The sequence below is a fragment of the Haemaphysalis longicornis genome, unplaced genomic scaffold (genome assembly GCF_048455015.1).
Source record: "Haemaphysalis longicornis isolate Haplotype H1 unplaced genomic scaffold, Haemaphysalis longicornis Haplotype H1 scaffold_2, whole genome shotgun sequence".
NCBI classification, from domain to species: domain Eukaryota; kingdom Metazoa; phylum Arthropoda; class Arachnida; order Ixodida; family Ixodidae; genus Haemaphysalis; species Haemaphysalis longicornis.
Window position 1 is genome coordinate 134,036,530 of NW_027526295.1, and position 18,488 is coordinate 134,055,017.

Consider the following 18,488-nt stretch of genomic DNA (forward strand, 5'->3'; position numbering starts at 1 on the left):
TCGCTTTCCTACCACCCTCACAGGCTAGATTGGCGCGGATTTTTTACCCTCTGATATTTCTACAGGCCAGCTGGCATTTTGAGGCGCCTTTTTTTAAAAGGGCTGTATTTGTAGCAACGTGAAACACTTGCTTCTATGTTATTTTCTCTGAGTGACTTTCTTTCTTTTGTAGTTGCAGCCGAAAGAGATGACCATGACATACTGAAGTGTACTGGAAAACGCGGCGTTGACTACAAAGCTTTTTCTATTGAAACTAACAGATTGTGATCATGAACTCCCTTGCTGGAAACGAAAGGATCATAGCAATTGGACAACAGAAGCGATAACACCCGCTGTCGGTCACGAGGGCAGACTACATGATCAGAATAACGTTAAACAAAGTATGAACGCTCGATAGCGGTTATGTGCTTTTATTTAGTGCCTGGTATTATGTGTGAAAGCAAATGAGGCAGAAGAATTCTTTCACAGAAATTGTGAATCACTGGCAAATACTGCATAGTATTCGCGAGTGCGTCCTGCTGGCGTGATGACTTTTGCGTACCGAATAACCGATTCTATTATTGCCGGCATGCAAGGGTGCAAGAAACGGAAAATTGAGCCGTAAGCAAGCGAAGAACGTTAAAAGAGCAGCTGAGAGTCAGAAAAAAGGGTATTTAATGACTGATTCAGAAAAGGAAGAGGCGGGAGAGCGATCAGCATTTGCCGAGTGCTCGCAGAAGCAACGCATTGTCCACTTTTCGTGTGTTTTTATTGCTCTAAGCAACTAGTGTCTAATGCCTACCTTCCCCCCTCCCACCAGATAGGCCACACTCAATGCTTCGCTGCAGGAGATAGCGTAGCAAAGACAGAATAATCAAACATGTGCAGATCTTGCAGCCTAATCACCAGAAGGAAAATTCACTAATAAGAAATGACGCGCGTCTGTGGTAACGTGTCCCATGTAAGTGTGTCCCGAGAAAATGTCCCCCCGCGGAGTGACCACGACAAAATGCCCCCAAAGCAGCCGCACACTGATGTGAGTTGAACAAGTACAGTTGAAAGAACGCAGGTAGGGAAAGCGTTCGAATTTTATTTTTAATTTTTTGGCCGCTTCAATATGACATATCTCACCCTTTATGAGGCAGTTACTGTTCTTCAGCTGGCATTTTGTTCATGCACTCGCGAAGAGCGTAACATTTCCCACAAGTGCTTCACGGCGCTCGTAGCGTGCTATTCTCCTGATAGCCGCTATAACGGCCCTCTGCAGTGCAACACAACCAAACCGAAACTATTCTGTCACCCGCAGCGGTGGTTCAGTGACTATGGCGTTGTGCTGCGGACCCCAAGAGCGCAGGTCCGATTCCCCGCCGTGGTGGCTTGCTTTTCTGATAGAGGCGAAAAATGAAAACGCCTTTGTTTCGAGATTTCGGCGTATATTAGAGATCCCAGGTGATTTAAAATATTCCGCAGCACTCCACTACGGCGCACCTTACACCCCGGGTGTAGCTTGGAGGCGTTAAAGCTCATAATGAATCAACCAATCTGCCAACAGAAAATAGCTGGTGTTTATTGGCTCCGAGCCAGTTAACCGGCCATCTAAAACGGAAATTAGTAATTAAGCGTGTCATAACGCCTTTATTTTAATACATTTGAAGAGGGGACACAAAAAAAAAGCCAGAAAACCAGCCTGGCATGCTCCCTCCCCCCCAACAAGCACTGACGTACAGAAAGTCAAGGCAGATTATAGCCCCCAAAAAAACTGTTTTTGGCGCAAAACAAATTGAAATGCAAAGGTCGCTGCGTAATTAGGAATACTGTTCGTCATGGCCATTTGGTAGACATTCTTCCCAGGACCTTCTTCCGCAAATACTTTCTGCCTCAAACACCATTTCTGAGTTAGCAATCACGCAAATTTCTTCTTTTAGAGTCCGTTACTACGGCGTAGAAAATACTCACCAACATGTGGTCATGTATGAACATGGATGGCATTATCAATGATCCGTGCAACTCGGAGCTTCTTTACAGCGGAGATATATTTACCCTATAACGGCCCCACTCTAAAGATGGACTGGCGTATGTGAAAAAAATCTCGCGCTTCCCAAGGCGAAGGAGACTTATCAATCCATGATTTCAGCAAGTACAAAATATGCAACAAAGGTTTTCTCGTGGGCTCCATTGGTTTGAAAAGAGGAACTGACGTGAACCGTCGCCTTCCGCAACTACAATTTGTTCACACTCTCATTGCGTGAATGTGCTCTTTTGCAGGCTTTTCAACAGGCCATTTATGACATGGGTGTAAGCAGCCAGCGTTTTTCATTTGGGGGCCTCGAGAAGTTCACCGCCGATCAGCTATTCTTCATTTCCTACGCCATGGTACGTTTTAAGTGTCCCAATGCTGCGCCTTCTAAAGCAAAAAACCAGCACTCTAGGAGAGTTTAAAACATTTAAGCAGTGCGTTCTTTACATTTTCTACGCAAGTCGCGCAAGTACTGCGTCGTCAGAAGTACCGTCTCTCTGTACAGAGCTTCCCGCTCACTTTCTGCGGTGCATCGTTCCCCCGCGCGAGGAACTTGCCGCATACCGCGTGGTATGTTTATTGTAACGCAACTTCCGTGCGATGTTTGCGGAACAAAAATATCGCATTTGAAATATATTAAGCGTGCAGCGCTTGGAAACTGTCCAATAATTTTTTATCTTTTTCTTATCAAAGGCTTGGATGTTCTCCCGGCCCAGTTTGATTAGGCATGTTTCGCAAATTGCTGACAGATAAAATTACAGGTACATTTGCCTGCGAAACAATAATGCGTGTATAAAAATGTGCTAAAGTTCCTGCTTTCGGAGTAGCCTGATACGTATCACGACATGTTACGCTAAGCCAATGAAAGATTGCGTACATTTGTGCAATATCCCACCGTGTGCTGTAAAGCCACGCAAATTCTTTCGTCTCATTGAGGATTGGCCGTCGAATTCTCTATGATAATATCTAATTGTCTGCCACGTTAGTTCCCTTCGCAGTAAAATCGACAAGTTGCGAGAAGGTGCTCGATGAAGCGAGCTGCTTCTTGATTCCTCGTAGCTTTGAATAGGCAAAGCTCTCATGTCTCTGCATAATGCGGAAATAATAAGTAGTTTTCGAACCCGGAAACTCTATATTATCTGTCATTGTTAACTGTATTGAAGCGATGTCATGGTGCCCAGCTTGCACATCGTTGCGACCATTGTGACAAGGGACGTGAATTACTGCTTGAATAGATTGTTTATGTGCACTCTTCAGTAATCCTGCAACAATATCGAACCTCATGAATTTACGAACGAGTGTGGCTGAAAGGTAAAAAAGAGTACCCGCCCTCAATTTTTTGAAGTTGTTAAGATCTGATGGTCTTTTTTTTGAGATTTTGTTTCATGAAGCCCATCATCGAGTCAATAACCTCCGTTTCGTTCATAGACTTTCTGCGCTAAAATACTACATAAGAAATACAGTTAAACCTGGGTATAACTAAGTTGACAAAAATTGGCATTTTATTGTTACATCCAGGTTTTCGTTACATGCTGGTTTCGAGTTAAAGCTCGCAGGAATGCCCTGTCGGAAAACCCCGCGTTTTCCAGCATTAGGAGAGCGATGGAATACGCCGGAAAGAACGGAATACACTGGAAAACGCCGAGCTGGAAGACATCAACGCGGGGAGGTTGCTGGAAAACATCGAATAACACGGGGACGTTGCATTTGGAGACTGGGATTCAGATAGGGCGAACGGGTCAGTACGTTCTCACGGCACCGCTGCTTGGCTGTACACAGAAATGCCTCGCGCCGGTTACGTGGTCGACTGGCTGTAATCCAGCGCCGCGATCGACGCAGGTGCTCCGAAACTTGGCGTTTGCGGCCCGTGCGGTGCCACAAAATCCCACTTTTTTAGCCTGCGCTTCGCGGAAAAAATGCTCCGTACGAGCGAAGATCATGTCGTTCAATTGCATTGCAGGCGTCTGTCATAATGAAAGTTTGTTGTATTGCTGCCATTAGCATACCGGTCGTGTTTGAAAAAAACCTTTGCTACAAATTTCCAGTTAATAATTCAACTTATCGCAGATCACGGTAATGTTGGAACTTCTAAGCGTAGCCCACTAACCAAACTAATTGATAAATAAAGCCCTTCAGAAATTCCTGGGGTTGTTTGAGTGAGTTGTAACTGCATACATTGTACCTTGGACAACCTTTGATGAAAGTATCAGGAAATAAGGGCAGCTCGTTGGCAAAACGGACGCATAAAGCGCAAGCAAGACTTGCTTTTTGAGGACGGGGTGTAATTATTGCAGTTCACATTGTGACATGTATTTTTGGGCCTTTTAGAGCCCCATTGTCTCCATCTGCGTGCTGTTGTATTATTTTTTTTAGCGAGCAACCTGTTTATTTTAACGCGAATCATGTGTCCAATCAAGCTTAAATAGTGAAAACAAGATTTTAAAACGAGCTAACCAGTCGCCGCTACCGGTGTTTAAAAAAAAAAAGAAATGGAGCCAGTGAACCCATTACAATATCAAGATGTGTTAAAAAAGAAGAAATGTAGAAAGAAAGAAAACGCCCGCCTTCGCTCCAGCAGGGCCGCTCGGAAGAAAGTCGCGCGACAGCACTCGCGGGGCGGGGGAGCCCACAATACGGAGAATCGAGAGGGGTGCGGAGGGGTCACGGCGCGTAAGCAGCTCTCGTGATCGACCGGGGAGCACTTCGTTCCTCCCTGCTTTTTGTCTTTCGGTCAAAATTCGTAGGTGGCTGCGTGGCTGAGTGGCCCGTCCACATTTGACATCGGCGCTGTGCCTAGTTGAAGTTACGCGTAACTTTTTTGTAAAAACGTGCATCTTATGTCTCCTGGGAGTGTCAGCAGCAACATGTGAAGCTACGAAAGCTGTGGTAGAAGCAAGAACAGTGGTCCGGATTCAAAGCATCTCGACGACACACCGTGGTGCTTGGGATTATTGGCACTTTGATGCGAGTGGATACGAGTACTCTCGGAGGCAGCGTGATTTGGAATACGTGCGATGTGCTTCGACGATCGACTGAAATTGCAAAGACCCCTGAATGACTTGGGCAGGTATCGTGCGCGCGTACTCTTCGTGATAGTGCTGCACCACGGAGACGTGCGCTTTTCGTCACAGGATACCCTGCCAGGCCTTGCTGTACAAATGCATTGTCAACGGATCAAGGTTCACCAAGGCAAGGAATCCAGCTAAGGATTGACTTTCTATTTTAATTCTCACGTTTTGCTGTTAAAGGAGCCATGAAGAGAAAACACAAGTTTGGTTCATTCAAAAGATTGTCTCGTTAGAATCATACTGACACCACTTTTAACGTAAACTTCGCTCAAATAAGCTACATAATTAGGAAAAACGGGAATGGTCATGCGACCCACCAGCTCATTTCCCGCAACAGAACCTATGATGTCACATGAGCTAAGCTCTGCGATTGGCGGAGGCTGTCAGAAGCAGACGAAAATTAGGTAGAGCTTACAAACTAGACGAACGAGCGATTTGCGCTTAAATTTAGGGCACATTTTTTACAAACCGATAAGAATGATGGAACAAACAGTGGAAACGTAACTAAGTATCACTTTTGTGTTTTGATACTTTTGTGTGCATTAACGCGTTTCAAGAACCAAACAATTATGCTGAAAAGTGCGCCTTTCGCGAACTTCGTGCTCTTTTCTGCAGTCAAAATTGTTGAAGGGATGTGCAAGCTGGGACACTGTACCGGGCGGGGACATGCTTTTTCTCTCCGGCGAACACGGCATTTAAAATTGCGAACTTCTCTTGAAAAGACAAATGTTTTCGTATTCAGGAAGCAGAAATCATCCACGAACCCAAACCACAGATATCACGGGGCACTCGCGACTACACGCCGACAGGCAGGCCTAGCACCTAACCGACACCGCAGTCACACGTGGAAACGCACGCGAGAGTGCGGTGCGGGCGAAATTCTCTAAATTAGTGTATTTCGGCAGCCGATTTTTCAGAAAAAGGGCAAGAAACCTTCATTCATCAGCGTAGCGAATTCGTTACATCGGGTCGCGACGTCTTCCTTCTTCACTTTCTCCTGTAGTTGACCGGGCTCGGGTGGGAGGCCTTGCTGTCGGCGGCTGGTACGAGTGGGGCTTGCTTGGCGACTTGCACAGGGTTTAGGGTGCATGCACCCCGCCCCTCTACCAGGTGTCATAAAGCCAAAGATGACACAGTCGTCTTTGAAGGAAAAACAAGTTTATTAGAGCGAACTTGTGCTCCCCTAACAACTCAAAAGTACACAGGCGGCGAAGCATGCCGTCAACAAAGTGACGTGCGTAGGCGAGTGTCGGAAAATCGAATGACGAGGCGTCTGCTCTGCAGGCTTTTGTCTTTCGGCGCGAGTGTTTCTCGGACCGTCGACTTACATCCAGGACACTGTAAATCAAAGAAGATTATTCTGGGCTAGTGACGTTATGGCGAAACGCTCTCCTTATCCGAATGAGATAACCCGTGCGGCAAAAATAAAAAATGGAACATGCGCTTCGCTTGGGACACAGCTAACACAACCGGGCGCAGCCGGGCAGTAAAAACAAACCATAAATAAACAAAGTCACTGCATGATTCGCGGCAATATAATAAAGGTCGATCAAAGGTTTGCCACTGCACGACCGCGTCGGCAATGTCTGCGTTCGCGCCACCCCTTCTTTGTCTCCCTCATACGAACTTCCGTGTTTAGCTTCCTCGTTAAAGCCAGGGATGCAATTCCTTCCTCAAGAAAAATATGCCGTTTTTAAATTCCACTTGCTTGTGGTGTTGTTCCAATCACAACGCCACATTGTCCGTATCTGGAGAGGGCATTTCTTCCGCAACTCGTAACTGGCAGCCAGTCCCGCTCTTGTCGCTGCACTTTGTCGTCATAGTATAGAGGCTGGCTACACTTCAGACTCGATAGCTTCGCTGGTCATCCACTTTTACAAAGGGAAATGGCTCACATTTTTACTGCGACGCAGCATACTTCTGACTAACCACGGAAATTTGTGTGTCCGCGTCAGCAGAAAACTCCCAGGCTACTACTGAGTATACACAAACATACATTCAAGGCTACTATTGGCTACTGGCTACCTCCTGACTACACAAATAAACTACTGCCACCGCCAGGGTATAGTGGCTAGAAGGGGAGGTGTCAGCATCGGCTCGGCCAGGCGGGTAAAGCTGGCTCAAAAATGTGTCTAAACACGAAAGCCGCCATGATGCCACGCTGTAGTTGCCAGATCAGTAGTTGAAGATATGGCTAACAATTTTTCTTAAAAATGAGGCACAAATTTAGGGCCCTAAGCTAAAATTAGGCAACTTTTATGGCAATAACTAAGTTTCTTTACGAGTTTGTATGTTTTTTATTAGTCTTCTTGAAGTATTTATGCTTGACGAACAAAAATAAATGAAATTATAAGCAAAAGGAAGACGTCGGGCTGAGGCGCCAAATTCAGTTTCGGTATATTGTGAGGAGCGTCAGTCGTGTGGGGCTAATTTACAAAGGTTCACTCTAACACGCCTTAGTGTCTGCTGTGTCACTTCGTTGCTTGCGAAGACACGCTTGCGAAGACTGCCGACGATACGGAATAAAGCCGCCGCCGCCTATCTTCAAGGACACCTTCTCTACATGTCCATAGTGGCTGCTGCCGATTTGAACTCGCCGTCAGCCGGTCATATGTTACGCGAAACATGTCTGGGCAGATCGGCTCCTTTTAATCGCATATGATTCGTAAATTAAAAACAAAGAAATGTACGAACCATTTTACTATGCCTAGCGTATAACTAGGCTCTTGTTTACGGGTGCTGTTATACTTTAACTGAACGGTGTTTTACTTGAGTCAGAGATAAAACAACTGCCAACTAATAATAATAATGGTAACTTTATTTGCACGATAAGGTGGTTTTCTAGAGGAGGACAAGGCGAAGCCGAAAGGTAATCCCGAATGTAGGTGCAGAAATCTCCTGTATGGGTGTGTGCGATTGGTGCATGCTCCTTCGATCGCTGAAACACGCAATCTGAAATTTTCGAGAATATATTTGATGCTTTGCATAACACATTTCTTAAATTCGGCGGATGAGCGACGTTGTTTAATTACGTATGCTTGCACCTCTGCTCTCATATGGCCCATGTATATACCTGCACAGAGGAGGTGGGGAGGAGTAAACTTCGTTCATGTGAGATGGGCACCCGTGTGGTGGGGCGTTAAGAAAAATTATTCTGTCCTTCCCTGGGTGCCTTCACCAATGAACGGAAACGGCCACTTCTGTTCACGCCCAATGATCAGGACCACCCCGCCTGCAGGCGGTTTTGCCTGAAATGCCTGCGGGTTCGGCCGGAAATCTGTCTGTAAACAGAGACCGCTTAGGAAGCATGTTGAGGTAACACACATATGCGCTTTCTTAGGTCGCGATGAGACCGTCATGTATTTTGTGCAAGGCGAAGTCGACGAAGGATATACGTCTCCCTTGAAAAGTAAATTAATTTCAGTGCCCCTATAAATTGTTATTGCCGCTCATTAGTTCAATCATAGTGGTTAATTTTGAAACAGCTGCCAAACATAACTATAGCAGGTGAATCAGACTGCCTAGCATGAGACTATCAATCGCTAATATAGAGTATTCAGACACTTAATGTGCATTGCATATGGCAGTCATTAAGAAAGCCGACAATAAATTGAACTCTCAATTTTATTATTTGCGACTGTTACATCTGCACGTATCGGTTCAGCCAGGGCCATCTGGAGACGTTCTTCAGCTGTATACACTAGATAAAAGGAAGGAATGCGATATGCGAATGCGATACGCGATAGAACGAAGGAATTCGATATGTGTAGCACAGCCTTCTCATTTATGCCAACATCAAACCGGTGGCCACAAAGGTGCCACACCAGACCTTGTAGAATCCAGCGTGCTCACAACAACAAGGATGATGACGAAGTTGCATTACCGAAGCTGGGTTCCAGTAATGCTGTAGCTGATTATGAAAGTTCTGGCTAATGCTCATTCAGATTGTGGTCATCAGCATTCTTAGTTTCATCAAAAATAATGGGCAATCGCAATGCCATCAGTCCGTGTATCAGAAGCAAAAATAAACACAGCAAAAGCAAGAGGGTCATATGTACAAGCAAGTCCTATCCAAAAAATTTTATTTCACCACCAGTAATACCACCAGACCTCTAGGGAAGTTTGTGATGGTAAGAGCAAGGCTAAGATGACCTAATGTGCGACTTTAAAGAAAGGAAGAAACTGTAGAAGAAAGCTAGGGAGGTTAACCAAGGAAAGAAGAAGAAGAACTGTCCAGCTGGCTGTGCTACATGTGGAAATGGGAACAGTAAACTTGAAAGGAAAGGACTGGCATAAAATAAAGGATAAAAAATTCGTGAGAAAAAAAAAACATGGCGAGGAAATGGCCAGTACAAAGACAGCACCATGGGCGAAAAAAAGATAGGCATAAAAGAAGCAGGCAAAATGACGAAATGGGCAAACGAAGAATGCTGCATGCTGGTAACACCCCTACAGCACGTGTGACTGTTTTTCTCTCTTAATCACTGCAATCTGCTTCTTCAAGGCAAGAACTGATTTGGCTGCCTCAGCTCCATCTTGTCTAAAACCACTGAAATATGTCTGATTTTCTGTGTACATAATGTAAATAGGGTACATAATTTCTAATTTTTTAAAATTTCTCCTGAAGTGTCTGCTCCTTCGTGGAAGCTTTCGTGACTAACTGCCTCGTAGAATTGCATTTGCTTTGTTCATTTTTTGCTCTTTTATGCTGCCTGTGCTTGTATTTGTTTATTTCGTTCTTCTCCTCTTCTCCAGTGCTTAGGTTTTTTATCATGAAATTGTTTTTTCTTCAAAAAGGTTTTTGGTTTTTAACCCTGTCTGTTTATTGGCTTTAAACCTGCCATAGCTTTGCTGGAAATAGTTAGTTCCTCCCACAATTTTCCTCTTTCTTAATTCTGGGAGAGGAGGCATGAAATTTTAAAAGGTAACGAGCCCTGCAGCGACTAATGAACACTTGCACTACTTAATTTGTAGTTGGAATTACTGAAAGCTATAGTTCCACAAACCCAGAATGGAAATGCGCGTTCTACATGATATCTTCTAGTCTCTGGTTTGCTTTTGTCGAGATTTTGTTTAAGCTGCTATTAAATAGAATTATGCGACCTAATGTAACCTGACAACATTAATCATGTACCTTGTGTGACGTCCCCAAGCATACAATTAATGACAAATCCTCTAAGCGTACCTAGAAAAACGGAAAATCTCTTGAGAGAGTTTCTTGATGCACATAACTTAGTAATATTAGGCTTGGGTATTTCACGGTTATTGAATCTAAGCTAATGCAAGGGCCACTACCTAAAAGCATTTCAACTGGAGAAAAGAGTTGACACACGTGCTGCAGGGGCCTCGTAGACAGGCACAGGAACAGGCACAGAAAGCATGTTTGTTTAGCATAAAGTGCAGTGACAAATACGATTTCCATTTACATGCATTTCTTGGAAGCGTTGTCCAGTTCGAACTTCCATTCGCTAGAAAAGCAAGTAGTTGTAAAGGGCACCTCCATAGATTGCGAAAACAATCAGCTGACGCAAACAGGGGGGGGGGGGGGGGAGGCGTGTGAAACATGTTAAAATAGCGCTGTACAGACGGGACAACAAAGAAAAGACTACACAGGACTAGCGCTGCATATCAACTGAACTCTTTTAGCACACACAAAATGATATATACAGAAACAGCGCATGCGCGAATACAGGGGAAGCCACCAGGAAAAAAATCAGGGAAAAAAAGCAATCAGGGGGAAGTGATTTCTTTTTAAAGGAAGCAGGAAAATAAATGAAATGGGGATATTATTAAGCTCTCATGGGAGCTCACCTGCATTTAACACAGTCCGGAAGCGGGAATAGTTAGGGAAATAGGATAGGAGAAAGAAAAGTAAAGATTAGAAAGGTGAGGAAAGAGTAGAGAAGAGTAGTTCCACTGTGGTCGATTCCGTCGCACACAACACACCACGAACACTGTTGGCTGGCGTAATGCTGCGTCCGGGAGACGAGAAACCTCGAAGGGAACACTGAAGCGCGGAGGCGAGCATGGTGCGACGAAGAGCGAAGTCTGCGGCGGTCCCGACCGCTTTGGAGACGGGTACTGGGTGGGGGGCGGGAGCTGGCACTCGACCGCCCACACCAGCAGAGCGAAAGCCAGGCGACGTCCAACGGCCCGCGCTTGCAACGGGCCGCCGAAATGAAGCCCCTCCGAAGCACAGGAGAACGAAAAAACACGTCCGCTCAACTCCGAATCGACGACCGAACACTCCCCTGACGCACCCGCAAAAGCTACCTCTCCGAGCGTACGAAGTACCCGCTAATCTAGGCCCTACCCTTTTCAGTTGCGGAGAATGCAAAACTGCATCTAATGCGGCAGCATGGCACAAAAGTTCGCTACCTACCACAGGAAAAGCTTCACACAACGTTTCTGCACAGCAAAGTTTTCACGGCGCACTCACAGCGCGGTGGCTGCCATGATGGAATGCGTTGGTTACTAGGTGAATACCGACTACTGCCGCCAACTCTAGTAGGCAAAAAGGCAGCGGGCAACGCTGTGAGGGTGGCATCATGTCAGCGCCCGGGTGTAGCACGGTTTCAATGCACGGGCTGGCCGGGCAGCTTTTGCTCTAGAGTCAGTAGTATTAACTCTATGGGCTCGGCCGCGCCGTGTTCGGCGGCGTGCTGGTATTTCAAGCCGTCGCGCGGCGTCGCGCGCGTAGTTACCGAGATGCCTCGAGCAGCAGACCACCGTTGCCGCGCCTGGCCTCGCCTTCCTCGCCGGCGTAGAGGGCTCGTGTTTTTCGCCGCGTCTGCAGCGTGCTGGTGTAAATTTTTTACATCGAAGCGGTTTATGGATATGGTCCATGATATTTCAAAAAGTGGTTTAGAGGTTGGGTATTGGGCACCGTGGAGTCAAAAAACGCGTTGCGGCAAAGCCAACTTTATCGCCTACGGTCAACCTTTGAACGGCTGTAGCTCTTGTTTTATGGGAACTTTACCGAAAGCAAAAAAAAAAATCACGATTGGCCGCAAGGACAACTTCACCATTACTTCGAGTTTTATTTACTTGTGGCAAATTAGTTCACAGTGAAGTTCTAAACGTTAGAGAATTCTCGATACATGGCCATATAGGAAGGCTGTATGGTTATAAAAACCGCCTCCACTCTTGTTTTATAAAAAGTCGCATGAAAAGTTGTATAAGAATTGGCCGCTAAGATGACTGTTACAGTATGCCGAATTTCAGTTCGAATTGTGATAATCACTTAGCCGAAGCTGTAAACGCACGAGTGGGACAGAAAGCGGCTGTAACCGTTGCTTCTAGCCACCATAGCCAGGGATCGAACCCGGGCCCTCGTAGAGAAGAGGAGCTAGGGCTCGTCGTCTTGCCGACTAAGCTACGGCCAGACGTGTACAGGGAGGCGACACGTGGTTGTTTGGTTTGTGTCTGGGGAAGAGGAGGGCGCTTTTTGGCGGTGACGCATGAAACAATGGTGAGAGGTAAGCAGTGAGAGAGGTGACGCCAAAGACGCGGTGACGCCCTCCTCGTCATCCTTCGGAAGACGCTGAAAGTGGCCGCCAGAAACACCACGTTCCAAACTGCGCCGTTAGGTTCCGACACGGGCGACATGAAAGCAAGCAAAAAAAAAAAAAAGAACTCCCGCTGGCGCTGTTTAGGCAGGGGGCGCGCGAGCACTGAGAAGACGGGAAATATTAATTGCATTGCCAAACCTCCGTTCAATTCACCAAGAGAGGAGTCAGAAAGGAACGCGAAAAGCGTCATGGGTGGTAGCAATGAGCGGGTTCCACGTGTGTGAATTCAATCGACGCCGCATGGGTAATTGCTGTGGGTGTCGTTTACAGCTGCGCAGTGCAACCACCTCTACAGGGTGGATTGGAGCCAATTTTTCTTTAAATCTCGCATCTATCGCTACGCCCACTTCTCCACGGAGCAGGTCGGCACAGGCAATGAAGTAGATGCATCCCCAAGTTAACAAGATCACTGCCAAAACGAACTGAAGTGGAACAAAAAATATGGCGAACCCCTCATCCACTGTCGGCGAGTGCAATAGAGACGGAGAAGGGCTTCGTTTGAACCGAAAAACCCGCAAAGAGCAATAAGCTAAAGTTCCTGCCCTCGCACTAATGGAACCTGCCTGATGCCTGGAATCCAACAGCTTCTGTCATGGTGCAGCAGGTACAGAAAGAATCACGGAGGTACTCCGTACAATTGTTCAAGAATTAAGGAGAGAAAGAATCAGCTTTCATTGTCTCCTTTCTCTTCACTCAGGGCTTCTGTGAGGACCAAAGGCAAGATTTCTTGAAGAAGGAAATCCTTCATGGCACCACAAGTCCTCCGAAATACAGGTACATGATTGTTACGACTAAGTTTTTTTCCGAACGGGCGTTTGTGTTTTCAGTTTTGTGGCCGGGATTGGATGTCAGCACTATTCAGGCAGAATTATGGGCTGACCGCAGTCTCTTGGAAATATATCCCACTTGGAGCCTGCATAAAGCCTGGATTATGCGCGGTTGCTGTTACGTTTAAAAATCAGGTAGCGGGACTCTTGCATGGGGCAAATTCCTGCCGTCAATAGCCTTCTGTAAAGGTCCTTTATGCTGACATCACGTGTCATACAGGTGGTTGTAAAAGTAACAACGTTAATTCATAATTCATACTTTTATACTTTGCCCAAATGGCTGTGCAGAACGGTATACTTTGTCTGCGCCCAAGAGCCACGTCGTGATCCTTGAAGAGCTGGGTGAAGGAGGTCACCGTGTAAGAGTCATGGCAAAAAAAATCACGTGACGCGTTAGTGTTTTCCGTCTCCCTAGCCATTGTAATTAAAACTAGAAGGAATGACTGCGCGCTGTTTCGCATTTGTAAGGCATCAAATTTAAATTGGGGCTTTTATACGCTAATGCAACTTCTCAGCTGCATGGTACGCCTTAGTGGACGGTTACCGAATATCATAGGGAACCTGGTTCTCTTTAAACATCTGGAAGAATGGTGCTTTATTTGTATAAAAAATTGTGCAGTGCGTGGCAAAACATGTCATAAAGTGTAAAACAGTGGGCTTGTTGATACATACTTAGTTTGATGACAGCGCTAGGACAGGACACAGAGGAGGCGACACGAGACTGGGCGCCGAGTAGAAACAAAGAGTTTTATTTCGCCGCAGCTGAATATATACCCTGAGAAACAAATACAAAAACACACAAAATCATAAAACTGCGAAGGTTAAGGGCTTTTTTTATAAAAAGAGGCACTTGCGCAAAGATTAGAATTCGTAACTTAGGTAATCGTGCTCCGTTTTATGCAAGTCAATCGACGCCATGCTGACGGAATTGTCATTTAGTCTATGGACGATGTGGCCCTCGAAGATTTCCCTGGTGTGTTGCTCCATATATCTTTTTAGCACACGTGTCTGTTCGAATCCGCGCTTGCATCCACACTTCGCAAAGTGAAGGGCTACATTACTGCCTTTTCCTGTTTTTCTGGTTGCAGCCTTGTTCCCGCAGCCGGTCGTGATGCGCATTTACGCCGTCACTTATTTATGAAAAAATGGCATCACGGCCGCCGTACTGGCCATTTAGGCAGAGAATCAAAAATGTATATGCGGATATTGGGTTCTTTTTTGTTCGTACGCGTAACTATCACGTGTTAAACTTTTTCTTTAACTTACGGCCAGCTGAGCCTAAAAGGTCAACAAGCACTGCAAAATCCTTTTGTTTATCTTTAGAAAAGCCTGAGCGTCGTGTCTTTTTCTAGAGACTTGAGCTCGATCGGTTGCAGAGGCTTATCTCTGGCTTCGGTAGCAAGCATCTCAACGTTTCTCGCACGCCCCTCGCACTGCACGCCAACCGTGCTTTGCTTTATGACCGAGACATCCGAGGAGCCACGTTTGCTAGCTGCACCGGTGGCATTCGATGTCTGTGGCTTCCTTTGTTGCCCACCACTTTCCGCATTTCGGCACTGTATATGCGGTCATGCACTCACTGCACACTGAATTTTACAATGCGTTCAAGCAGTGGCGGGGCACCTCGATTTGCCGTGCGAGGAGCGCGTCAGGTAAGCGGTCACTATGTGGGATGAGTAGCGAACGCAGCGCAACCGCATTCCATGGCAACGTCTGTTCAGCTGACGTAACCTTTGTCCGTGCACACTTTAGTGTTTGCTTTTATTTGCCGGCCAAGAGCAGCTCCGAACAGTTCCTGGGCCCATAGAAATTCTGTGGGCAAACAAAATACGAAGCTCCTCTGGAGCCGTTCTGAGCAGTATGAAATTACGAATAAATGAGACCTGATATTTCTTTTGTTTGGTCGCTCTGCCAACGGATTGACGCGAAATAATTTTGCCTATACACCCACATTATTACCAACGCAATGATAAAGAAAACAACCAGATATCCCTGGATGGATTGTTCAAGAAGTGGGAGTTAATCATTGGATTAGATGGGCACAACGAAAATATTTCAATTGCGTCGTCCGAAATAGCTATAGCGGGTGGTATGTATGCCGTTTTTTATTTCGCGCGTGAGTTCTCCTTACAAATAAGCCCATAGATTGTACACTTTCCCTACGAAAGGGAAAAAATTGCAACATTGTGGACAGACAATTGTGACGAAATACTGCTGGTGAAATTCTGCTGGTATGCTGCGCATTTGTGTCCCTCACGTGACATTCTTCAGAGTAGATGGATTAGAAGTCTTCTTATTCTGACTTCCGCAACCATACTGACCACTCAATGTCCACACAGGTAATTATTTACCTTTGGAAGCATACTTTCACGCATATCAGAAGGTTTCTTGGTGTCGGTTTCTTGAAGCCTGTTTAAGCTCACCGCGTTTGTTATTTCTAAATTAGCGACATTAGAATGGGTACTCAGGATTTCACTCATCCATTTACATATCGAAATCCGGTACATTCATTGACAAACTTTGTTCGCATAAATATAGTGCTAAAAAGAGACTTCAGATATTTGAAAACTGTCATGCTAAACACGTGAATAATTAAATATTCATAAGCGAGTTTTCATATGTCTCTGAACATATCCTACGCATCAAAATATTGCACTTGTTTCTGCACGCAAACGGCAAACAAACCAATGCATTAAGGTAAATACATTGGAAACCAATATATGAAAAGCAGTTCCAGGCTGATTTTCGTATATTCTCATTTCCTCTAAAAATTGCAACATTTTCACATTTTTTCGACATTCTCAGACACTTCGCAAATAACGAAGGCAAAAGTTTAGTAAGCTATGCAGGCCGAAAATCTCGTCCCGTCGTGAAAAGATGGCCATAAAAACATCGGACTGCTTAAATATTAGAAACAAAACAGGAATAACACGGATAAAGAAAAAATTATGTATTTTTATGTCAGAGTCGTCCCAACTTACGAAACTACTCGCATAGGGGGTATACATCGATATGTACCAGCGAAATAAAAGGCTTACAAATATTGTAACCAATACATAAGTGGATAACTAGGTCATGCAAACTGATTTTATTTTGAATGCAAGTTAGTTTGGCGCTAACATTAAACAACGGTTCATAGCGGCGGCGCAAGCAGGTGTCATAAAAACAAACGCGAAAACAAAAAATAAGGCAAGAAAGCAAAACGCGAAAATATACGTCCCCTGTCCCAACAGATATTGGGAGATCGTTGTGAAAGTACGTATGTTTATTTGAATTGAATACACTTCTTTATAAAACGATGTTCGACTGTCGATGTGGGAAAGAGGAATTGATATCAGTCAGTGTCAACTTGGGGAAGATGAAAATAGGCAAAAGGCAAATGATGATTCACTACATTCACTACATACTAGTGAACGCTTAGGTGAGTTAGTATTTCTGCAATGAATTCAGTTCTCCCCTAAAACGGCTGCACTAGATAGGGAGAAGGAAAAGACTAGTTATTTTCTGCGGCGCACAATCTAATGACAAGGCTCTTGTTTCTTGTGATTATGCTTTTTTAGATCACGTGAAAGAAAATCGTAAATACTGTTTCACAAGTACCTCAACATCATTCGAGCTTGCGAGGTTTGGAAGTTATTGGAGGCAATAGAATATCAGTCATGCGAAAACAACTAGGGCGAAGCCACGAGGACGCACTGGCCTCACACTGTCTGATCCTGTCAATGCGTTCGACAGTAGAAGTAATAAATGCTGCTCATGGTATAGGGGGTGGTAGGCATGTATGAGTGGCCGGCTTGTGTCATTGAGGCATGTCAAAAACATCAAGGTTACTTCATTTTGGGTATCGCAAACTCTCTCGCAGGGTGAACCTCCCATTCAGCAACATGGCATCGTTTGCGACGGCCTTCAATTGCTCTGAAGGCAGCCCGATGAACCGGACGGTGAGATGCACGTTCTGGTGACGCCGCTTCGAGGGATTCCCGCCTGCTAGATCCTGTAGAGTCCAGTTTCTTCGTTGCATCACAAAGAAAATGAGGCTGTTTGTGCGTGGCCTAAACCATTGACTGAATAGGTTTAATACTCCAGTTAAAATGACACATGATAATAAGCGCACGGGCTTCAATACCACGTTTTTGTGAAATAAAAATACCTCATGTGTGGCAACGCGGACTCCACGTTTGACCTTAAGAGGTATCGTTCTATAGATGTCATCCTGCATACGCACCTGCATAGTTCGGGCAAAACAAGGAAGCCAACGTACACTGCATTAGTTCCGAGCCAGTTACTCAGTACTAATCGGCCTAAATATTCTATCTTCTGTTTCTATTTACCCTGTGACCAGTTACTGTTTCACACAGTAGACAGAAGCGGGGGTGAGTTTCAGTTGGTGTAAATAGACGGAAGACAAGAAAAGACAAGAAAGAGAGAAGATATAACTGTAAATTTGTGCTCAGCCACTCCTGTTACCGTGAGCCTGCACGGCACTGAAGTTTACGAAGCGTCCAGGCTCTTTTATTCTTCGTGTCGAAACCATTCTAGAGAAGCATGTTCATTTATTCTTTGCGCTGAGTCCAACGACGCGGGTTCGATTCCAGGTCGCGGCGGCCGCTTTTCTGACGGAGTAGAAAAGCAAAAACGCCAGTGTGTTCAATATTCCGGCCCACGTTAAAGATCCCCAGGAGGTCAAAATTAATCCGGAACCCTCCACTACGGTGCGCCTCATCACCTTCGAAGCGTCGCCGCGTTAAACCCCATAATAAATCCATCCATCCATCCATCCATCCATCCATCCATCCATCCATCAATCAATCAATCAATCAATCAATCAATCAATCAATCAATCAATCAATCAATCAATCAATCAATCAATCAATCAATCAATCAATCAATCAATCAATTATGTGTAATTGGGTATTCAAAACAATTTTAGTCTTGATACAGACGTGTTAGGTTGAACCCGCAGTTTCTTAACTGCTAAGCGAAGGGCTGCTAAGCAATAGTTTATATTTATGAAAAGCTTGCAGCT

The 18,488-nt window shown here is 45.3% G+C and overlaps 1 protein-coding gene across 1 annotated transcript in view; it reads left to right on the plus strand.

Annotated features, from left to right (window-relative positions):
• Nucleotides 1–17,566, plus strand: part of LOC144167397 (neprilysin-1-like) — a 69,367-nt gene extending 51,801 nt beyond the window's left edge. Inside the window, exons 14-16 of the mRNA XM_077696668.1 lie at nucleotides 2,245–2,352; nucleotides 13,333–13,409; nucleotides 17,325–17,566. Coding sequence (XP_077552794.1) covers nucleotides 2,245–2,352; nucleotides 13,333–13,409; nucleotides 17,325–17,424 — 285 coding nt within the window. The 3' untranslated portion in view covers nucleotides 17,425–17,566. The remainder of the gene's footprint in view (nucleotides 1–2,244; nucleotides 2,353–13,332; nucleotides 13,410–17,324) is intronic.
• Nucleotides 17,567–18,488: the final 922 nt, after the last annotated feature.